This window comes from Prenolepis imparis, unplaced genomic scaffold (assembly GCF_030444845.1).
Source record: "Prenolepis imparis isolate NDT839.2.m4 unplaced genomic scaffold, iyPreImpa1.0 SCAF_5, whole genome shotgun sequence".
Lineage (NCBI taxonomy): Eukaryota > Metazoa > Arthropoda > Insecta > Hymenoptera > Formicidae > Prenolepis > Prenolepis imparis.
The window spans coordinates 12,283,982-12,293,952 of record NW_028141163.1 but is presented as its reverse complement, the minus strand read 5'-3'; the positions used below and the strand labels follow the sequence as shown (position 1 = coordinate 12,293,952).

The 9,971-nt window shown below is 31.2% G+C and overlaps 2 protein-coding genes across 3 annotated transcripts; one reads left to right on the top strand and one right to left on the bottom strand.

Annotated features, from left to right (window-relative positions):
• Window positions 1-1,637: 1,637 nt before the first annotated feature.
• Not11 (CCR4-NOT transcription complex subunit 11) lies at window positions 1,638-3,835 on the bottom strand. The gene has a single exon (XM_083039402.1). The coding sequence runs from the start codon at window positions 3,567-3,569 to the stop codon at window positions 2,202-2,204; it is 1,368 nt and encodes a 455-aa protein (XP_082895528.1). The 5' UTR covers window positions 3,570-3,835; the 3' UTR covers window positions 1,638-2,201.
• Window positions 3,836-4,446: 611 nt separating this feature from the next.
• On the top strand, window positions 4,447-9,482 carry Tra2 (transformer 2). 2 transcript variants are annotated; one of them, XM_083037933.1, is made up of 5 exons: window positions 4,447-4,606; window positions 5,968-6,468; window positions 6,945-7,159; window positions 7,267-7,364; window positions 8,795-9,482. In XM_083037933.1, the coding sequence occupies exons 1-5, from the start codon at window positions 4,592-4,594 to the stop codon at window positions 8,818-8,820; spliced, it is 855 nt and encodes a 284-aa protein (XP_082894059.1). In that variant the 5' UTR covers window positions 4,447-4,591; the 3' UTR covers window positions 8,821-9,482. The 2 variants fall into 2 exon arrangements, with proteins under 2 accessions (XP_082894059.1, XP_082894060.1); XM_083037934.1 differs by having other exon boundaries at window positions 8,209-9,482.
• Window positions 9,483-9,971: the final 489 nt, after the last annotated feature.

The following is a 9,971-nucleotide window of genomic DNA, read 5'->3' as shown; positions in this document are numbered from 1 at the left end:
CCAACCGGGTCTAACTTCGTGAGATCCGGTGTCACAATACCATTCGCTACCAAAGTTAAAGCAAAGGACAACAAAATTGGCGTTAAAAGCGTAAAAATGAAAAAGGTGTCCAAGAGTGATGTTAAAATGCAAATGAAAAGAAAATCGATAATGACTAAAGGAAAGACTGCGAAGAACATAGTGAAAGTAAAGACTGTAAAAAAGAAATAAACAATTGTTATATTATGCAGTGCAATTTAAAAATAGCAGGAATGTATTATTTTCTGAACTATAGGACAAATATAAAATGATTCTATTCTATATCAGCTCTGTCCATAACGATATCTTGTACTGCATAATATATATTTTTGTGTCGATATTATATTTTTTAAAAAATGAGATATTGACACACAAATGTCATTAGAGTATAACTTCTAACAGTTTTTGTAAAGAGATCTTCAGTTTTCTACTTTGTATACACATTTATGCATTTTGTCACACATACTATGTAGTTTATTACATAGTGAAAATTTGTAGTATATTTTCCTAGTTCTATTTAAATCACATCAATTCCTCATGTAATGCTTTTGCCAGATTTAACAGAGAGGATGCTTTAAAAAAATGCAAAATTTTTTTTTTTTATTTTTAATGCATGTTATATAAATCAATTATGTGTAAAAATCATGTTAGTCATCATGGTATATATATAATGTAGATTTCTTTTGGATGTAAATATTAATGATTATGGTAAGAAATATACATCAGTTTGCAGATGAACTAAATAATGAAACACTTTGATAGCGATTTATTGTATAATGCTATGTCACTTTACTTTTAATTTATACATTAATATAATTATAGTATGTGTGTGTTTATTACTATGATTATAGCAATTATACTATTTATAAATATAATTGTGTTGCATGTATGTATAAGATATAAAGTATTGTTTAATTCTGACAAGGGATATTCGCGAAGTTTCATTTATTTTACTTTTGAAAGATGTATAAAATGCATGAAAAATTAGAGGTCGAATTTTGGGAAATGTAAATCTATGGAAAAAATGTGATGGTATATATATGATATTTGGGGTGAAAATATTATATTTCGTTAAACTTGTCTCGGCCAGTACTTTTCAAGAATACATCATTAGGAAGTAGATATAACACTTTGTAAGTGTTCCTTGTCAGATGTGTTCATAATATTTATCATAATATTATCAATAGTAAAACTGATGAGAAATGGATTTGGATAAGAAATTAATTATTAATTAAATCAATAACAATAAAGCAAAAGCCTCCATCAGAATCACAATCTATATAAGTTTGCTTGTAAACATTGTTTTTTAGTTGAATCAATTAAGATCACACAAACATAAATATGTATATTAATTATATTGAGACATTAAATTAAAAAATATTTAATTACAATTTGTTACATAAAATTTGTACGTATTTGTCATGTATTTAAGCATGTACATGATAAAAATTATATTCAATATATATTTTTTCTTACAATGCAAACTGTAAACATATATTAAAATAGAAGCTTGTCTATTACAAACCAATCAATATTATGAAATGTATATATATTAATAAAGAGGATATTTATAGAATACATATGCAAAACAAAATTATATATCAATTGTAATATTTATTATCAATTGTAATATCCTGTTTTGTACTTGTAAAATCTAAGACATGATAAAATATGCTACAAATATGTAAAATTTTTAAAAATTAAATAAATTATTATTTACATACGCAAGGCATTTATTTATTACACGATAGTATGTTATGAACACACAGAAACATAGTATTTATAAATTTTAAATTAGAGACATTCAAATATCACAATATGTTAATCCCAATGTTTTATATACATATATGTATAACGAATTTAATCTATAAGTATGACATTTCAATCAAATTTTTTTTTATAAATTTTTGTTTGAAACATTATTTGATACATATCTTATTGAACATGATTTTTTTTACATAAGTTTAGTTTTTTTACACAAGTTTAAAAAGTAATAAAAATATTTGTTACTCGAGTGTCTTGATATAATTAATAATGTTATCATATTATATTCAATCTAATTAGATGCCATATAAAAGAACACAATACATAAATACAATATGATATATAACAAAATAATTAGACAATAATTTGTTGACAATACATGTGCTCCAGATGATATTTAATACCTGATAATTATTTTATTAATACATATCTATTTTGTTTTTTGTAGATGAAGCATTAAGTCCACCTGTATCACCAGATTCAAGTTGTTTTAGAAGTCGGAATAACGCAGCGGCTTCTCTGATTCGACTAAATTCAATACAAAATGCTTGGACTTCAATAAATAGTTCTTGCACATTTATAATCTTATTCCTTATCAGAGATTGTAAAAATACGCAAACCAATCGTACCAGTCTGCTTTGCATATAACGATCCTTAATGGTTTCGCAAGTGGATATACAATTGCTAACATACAAATGTACAAACTCTGTTGGCAGATCCACCGTGGTGGTCAATCTGTTCACGACTTCCATCGAATGAAGGGACATTTCCATATTTACTAACACACTGAAGTATTCGGTGATCTGGCTGGACTGCATCAGCTTCAATAGAACTTCAATGGCGATCAGAGGATTGTTTTCAACCAGATCCGGCAATTTGCAGGGTGTAAGCCCTATATGGTAAACGAGTTTCGGATCGTTCTCCAGTTCGTTGACTAGATGCTGCTGCTGGGGTAGTGTTAATACACCCTTGAAAGCTTTGCCCATTAGTTTACGAGCCTCAGCACCAGCACAATTGGACACACACATGCTGGCATCGTACTCGATTGTAAATTGCGTCGGTTCTGTTACATTAAACCAGGCTATCTCGTTGATGGAATGATAGAGGGGTGGCACCAGCCTCAGAAATTCAGGACGATAGCTCTGTCTGCATAATGGTGGATCACCCGTGGTAAGACTCTCAGTTATGGTTCTTACAGTAGTGTCGTCGAACTCTGTCTCCTTGGAATGATCCATATCAGGCAGAATAATAGGATTCCCACATTTACTGACGGATGGCAACTCAGACTGATGCTCCGCTAACTGCAATTGTAAGTTAGTCAAATCAATAGACGGTACAGAGACGAAGGAAAATTCATCCACAATCTGACGTGGTGTTTTCTTAATAACGTCCTTGTAATTGTATCCCAATAAATTGACCAACAAATTCCTTTCGCAATGAGACAGAAATGGTATGTGACCTGTGTGATGGTTGGGCAGCTTTGAACCACCATTATTATTCGTGTCTTCCTGCTTCAGAACCTGCACAAATACACTGGCGAAGGGTGTGGAAGCTAATGGTTCCCCTTTATAGAGATCGAACAGCAATGTCAATGCTATAATACGCTGAACTTGCTTTGGCAGCAAATCAACATGCTGCAACTGTAACAGCAATGTTGTTCCTATTTTGAAGCGATCCTCTTTAGGGAAGCTTTGGTGAAGCTGATTGCAGAGACTCTCGAGGCTGGTGTCTAGATTCTCCTCGTCGAGAAGATCCAGCAGTTTCATCAGAGCTTTCGGAGCAAGCATCTTTGCTAAGCGGGGAATAAAATATTTGTTTGAATGTTTTCTGACGTACTTTGAACGACTGGTTTACCATTCGACGAGATACTTTTGCAGCTTTTTTATTTCATAATGTCATGTTAACGTGGAAAAAATAGCAATTGTCTTTTATGCGTAAATATCTCAAGAATGTTTACGAACAGAGAATATGCAAGTAAATGTATGATTCAAATTTGTAATGTATATGAAAGTATGTTTAACATGACGTATGACATTTTAAAGGGAAGAGCTAGACGAAGACTCTCTAGGGAATTTTTTAAATGTTGTCATCTTTTCCTCGATCTTCTGGCTAGGGAAAAAGAGCTAGCCGCTGGCTCTCTAGGGAATTTTAAAACCGCGATTTTAGGTTGTCATCTTTTTCTCGGTTTTATGGTTATAATAAAAGAACTAGATGGTGATTTCTAGGGAATTTTAAAAATAGCGATTTAGGTTGTCATCTTTTTCTCATCTTTACGGCTAGGGAAAAAGGACTAGACTGTGGCTTTCTAGGGAATTTTTAATCGCGATTTTATGTTTTCATCTTTTTCTCGATCTTGTAGTTGCAGAAAAAGAGCTAGAGATGGTGCTTTCGGCGCTTCCTAAAATTTCGTGCTCTAATCTAACCTATAAGGTTTGTTTGTTTCATGGACGTAGGAAATATTTGGAGCTTTTGCCATAGAATTTATACAACCAAGATGGCTGTCACAAGTTTTTCCTTCACATTTGCAGAGCAATTTATCAGCTGATTGGTCAATCCGCAACTGTCATCAACTGGACAATCTATTGTGCAATGACCCTAAGGACGTGAATCGCCATTTCCATTGGTTTCCATATCCATGGCAACGCTGCCGGATGTTGGTATGTTCATTTGTGTACATCTGGGGGCCCGGCGTTTCCTGTCGAGAGCTACGCCATATTATCGTGAATTAACGACACGGAGTATTGCTGCTCGTTTTAAGAGATTTCCACTTCTTCTTTCTTCGATTTAAGAGACACAAAGAAGATTAACGATGAGCGACATCGAGGTGAGTACAATATTCTGCGAATTTTGTATAACAACGAGAAATTTTTGTTACGTGAATTATAACAAATGACGATACGGACAGCCTCGATGCAGCCATTATATCGATCCAGCAATGTGGTTTTATAGCCATTATCAATTCCACGCGAATACGTAATCAATATAACTCTTTTTGTCTGTTTTAATTAATTTTAAGACGTATTTTTGCAGTAAATATGATTCTAATGTATCGAATTTCCAATGTGCCATATGACAATAATATTGTAATAATCTTTTATTAAGAAATTTTTTTTTTTCGTGTTAAAGTCACCGGTTGGTGAAATTACGCCTTCAACCTCGTATTGAGGTTATATGACGTCATTTTATTAAGAGAAAATATTATAAGGTTATAAATATTACAATTGAATTATTTTCAGCAGTCGATTTGTTTATATCGCTCTGATATATATATATGTTTAGGAAATTGTATACAATACAATGTCATTATTATTGTTGATAACATGCAGTATGAAGAAAATTCTGACACAATAACTTCTTTAAAAGTTGATTTAAACTGATATAACTATATACAAATATATATATATATATATATATATATATAAAATAAAAGTGTACGCATATATCATTTTTCCAAAATCAAAAAATCAATCTAAGAAAGTTTTCATGTTATCTCGCAATATATAACATCATCAATCTGCTGCTTACATTCAATCTAATGTTCTAAAGATTATCTTATATATCATATATGTATGATTATTAATATTATTTTTGAAAAATTTAACATCTTGTGTGTATTTTTTATTATATACAAAAAGTAATATACAACTGTCTTATATTTTAATCATTATAATATAAAATGTATGTACAATATTATAATAATATGGAACCTACACACCTATAATAAAATAATAAATAATTACACTTATTAATGCCTTAAAAAATTTTGAGAATTACATGTTTCTGTGAATTTTTTTGTTCCGAATAGATAATGTAATATTTTTTTTTTAATGGAAACGAGAAATCTTTTTTATATACTTTATTATATGTATATTATTTTTAAAAAATTTTAAATCCTCACTTCTTTCATCATCTCATCATCCTCATCATCCTCATCAATAATTATATTTAATTAATAGAGGAGAAAAGAGTTAACGCAATAACTAAACGCATTTATATGGACATTACTTACTGCACTGGCTATGATTATCTTTTTTTTTCTATTTAATTACCATTATCAGAGCCTTTATATATTACTTTAGTATTTTGATTTAATAATAATTTAGTTTCGGATTTTTTACATCTCTACATAATAAATACATAATAAAAAAAATGACAATATATAACATAGTTTTCAATAATTTACAGAGAAGCGGCAGTCGCAGCGCGAGTCCACGAAGACCACGAACTGCGGACGGCGGTTTAAGGGATTCGCGATCGCACTCTAGATCGCGCAAATCACGGGAGCGGAAGGAGTCGCATAGAGCAGAGGTCAAGTACTCGAGATCGCGGAGTCGTTCCGTGTCTCGCGGTCGCAAGTCCTATCGCGGTACCAAGTACACAAATGTCGGTCACCGCGGTAGTAGCCGTAGCCGGAGTCGTTCGCCGTATCGTAGCAGCCGTTACTCCCGCAGCAGATCACGTTCGTACTCGAGATCGCGGTACTCTCGCGACCGACATGTATATCGGTCCCATTCGCGCAGCCCAATGTCATCCAGGCGACGTCATGTCGGTAATCGCGACAATCCCTGTCCCTCCCGATGCTTAGGCGTCTTCGGATTGTCGATTTTTACCACCGAACAACAAATTCATCACATATTTTCGAAATACGGTCCCGTTGAACGAGTACAGGTCGTTATTGATGCTAAGGTAAAGTTATAAAATTATTTATTTATATCCACAATATACACATACATAAACTTTTTTGTTTAAAATGTTTTGTGTAGAATCATGTCCTATAATGCTGAATTTCTTCTGAAATACCTTGTGTATTTAAAAAAAATTTAAGATTATCAATTCTTTTTCTCCCTTGACACCTTTTGTATGAAATAGTTTCTTGTTACAACCATAGTTAACAATATTCGACTATATTAATTAAAATTAAATATCCTACATATATACACAAAATTTACAATGACTGTTACTTCAAAAGTATCTATATTGGGGAATGTAAAACAATATTAGAAATTTATAATTTTTATATACATATAATATATTTGAGAGATATGTGATACACATTAAAAGCTTCTGGTCACACTATACATATAAATCGATACAACTTAGTGACATATTACAAAGTTATTGATAACGATAATACAATTGCATTGAAATCATATCTGTTACAGACTGGAAGATCTCGAGGATTTTGTTTTGTATATTTTGAATCATCGGAGGATGCCAAAGTTGCGAAAGACCAATGTACAGGCATGGAAATTGATGGAAGAAGAATAAGGGTAGATTTCTCTATCACACAACGTGCTCACACACCGACACCGGGAATATACATGGGAAAACCTACGCATCTGCACGATAGAGGATGGGATGGACCCAGACGTAGAGAGTAAGCATGACCCTTAATTCAACTTAAACTCAGTAATTCAAGCTTTTGCGATTTAAAAAGATAATTGTAACATATTGTTCTTTTTTTCCTCTCGCGTTGGAAATTAGGATCAGCTATAGAGGAAGTTATCGTCGCTCTCCCAGCCCGTATTACAGCCGCCGACGTTCTCGCTACGATCGTTCCAGATCACGTTCTTATTCGCCACGTAAGTACAATTTCCTTTAGCTTGTATTGTAATATAAGCAGTCTGCATCGATACGTTTCATTACATATATTGAAATATATATTAAAACATACGCGACTCCATATTTTAAAATATAGAGCTGCTTTTCTATAAAATAAAAAACTTGATATTTTACACTAACACTATCATGTAGTATACATTTGTTCTTTTAATTAATATTTTTTAATGCTTTATTTTATATACACATAGGTTTATATATTTTGATACGCTGATGAAAATTTTACAGAAAATAATTTCATAATTATATTTGATGACATTTATATTTCTAGCAGTATAACGTATTATATTCATATTTATTATGACTAGACTGTTTGATATATACATGCGCACATTAATGTATTTGACTTTTCTTGAAAATAATTTTGAAATTATAAAAAAGATTAGTTTATACACATATGCAAACTTAAATATTCTTTACACAAAACATACAGGAAATGATTGAAACTGATAGTCAAATATGTGTATATTTTTATTATAAATCTTAAGAGAAAAGATATTAATAAATAATCCTTTTTCTCTATATTTGATAAGTGTTTTGATTAAATTAAAATTATTGAATAAAAAATACTCATGCCACAATGTTTCTTTTGGATTCATATTTTTGTGGACTGCTTATATTTCTAGTTTGACCCGATAACATTAATTAGATTGCAAAAAAATTTTAAATATTTACGTTAGCGAGAAAAAATGGCAGACGGGTGCGTGTCAGAGAAATGCATACGATAAATCGTATGGTAGTAATTAAGCAGCAATCCGCAACTTGCGTAACAAAATCATGGTTTTTTTGTTGCTTAATGAATTTCAGGTCGGTATTAAGTGACTCGAGTGTGATGCGAGAGGCCAGGTGTTTTGGGAGAGCCCTTGACTTTGATCCAAATATTTCTCTTCTAACAACGGGTCAAAAAAGAATTTATATTAAAAAAAAAAAATGTTAAATATCACTATTCTTACCTTACCAAATTTTTGCATCCTAGATAATTCAATTATACAACATTTAAATTGCAATATTAAATAACATCAGTTGACAACGTTTCAATGATAAAGTGCAAAATATAGCATATTATTTGCATAAAACTACAGTAAGGTTGGAATAGATACAAAACCTTATTTTCATAAGTTTATATTTCTTCCGAATAGTATTATATGAAGATAAGGTTTAAATTATGTAAAAATACATTTCTATAATGAAAACGCTGGAATATGATTGAGTGCTCGATGTTTTCTCGATTGCTAGCTTACAGTTGTATTCCAGCCGTTGAGCTGAATCTGATATAAGTATGGCGAATTCTTTCCACCAAAAAAAAAAGCAAGAAAACGAAACAAAAAAAAAACAAAAAAATAATAAACCTCAAGTAAAAATAAGTTCTCTAACCTGTTTGTTTGTTTATAAGGTTTTGAATCAAGAGGTATTGGATGATAGAGGGAAGTTTGAAGTTTCTCTCACTCTGAAAAAATGAGTTTTGAAAAATTGAAGACAAGATATCCGAAGACACGTTTATCTTGCTCACATTGTCAAGAATCCGAAGGTTTTCTCGGTTGCTTGTGACAAAGAATATGATCTGCAATTCATTTCCGGCTGAGAAGTCTCAAGCTTAGAAGAGAACTTCAAGCGCTCAGTAATGCAAGTCCGAAGACAAGTCGAGTTGATCGTCAGACCCCGACCGGGACAGACTAATCGTTTGGTTGGGGGTGAAACAGGGCCGAGAACGTGTTTCCGAAAATATTCAAGAAGCATCGAAATATATTTCATTATAGGGACGAGCGTAAGGTGCTCCCAAACCTTTATACCGATCATATTCTTTATCAGTTGGTTTGGTTGCCATACGCCATTTTATTCGTTTTAGAGAAATATATATATGTATATATATATATTTTTATATATATTATGTATATATGTATATATATATATATATTTATCTATATGAAAATGAAAATAAAAGTTGTGTATCTCCATCATCTCCTCCCTCCACCATCCCAAGACCTCTCTCCAAGAAAACATCGTTCTGTTATGAATTTTATCTGTCCATAGTAATTGGATTTTATCATAACATTTCATCAATAAATGTTTTTCTACCATGACCGATTAATCCCTTTTCTTTTTACATTATGGCGTTCTGTATGATATAAATATTTTTACATTTGCGGTAAAAGGAAGTTTCTAGTTCTAGATTTAATCTATTTCAATAATTATTGTCTTTACAAATTTATAGATTTTAATCTTGTAGGAGTATGATATATATAAAAATATCGAGAAATCCGTATATATATCTTAACCTGATCTAAAATATAATGCCAATAAAACCAGCTTCCAATAAAAAAAAATCCTCGAATTCATAGATCCCAATTTATCATAAATCATTCCATAAAATTTTAATTTAATTCAAAGCGAGAAACATGTTTAAATGAGATTGGACCGCAATAATCTAAATTTCTTATTTGCTGACTGATCAATATAATTGAGTTTGCATTCTTTTTATTTAAGTATACAGTCAAATTTTCGTTAGATAATTTTACTATTAGCATAACTAGGCAGCTTTTTTAATAATAATCAATAATGAGTACGTTTAC

What these genes read in the sequence shown, in the direction of transcription:
- Not11 (XM_083039402.1), bottom strand. Translation starts at nt 3,569, where the DNA reads ATGCTTGCTCCGAAAGCTCTGATGAAACTGCTGGATCTTCTCGACGAG.
- Tra2 (XM_083037933.1), top strand. An exon ending in AGGTCGTTATTGATGCTAAG is followed by an intron (nt 6,469 to 6,944) that starts GTAAAGTTATAA and finishes TATCTGTTACAG; the next exon opens with ACTGGAAGATCTCGAGGATT. An exon ending in GATGGACCCAGACGTAGAGA is followed by an intron (nt 7,160 to 7,266) that starts GTAAGCATGACC and finishes GTTGGAAATTAG; the next exon opens with GATCAGCTATAGAGGAAGTT.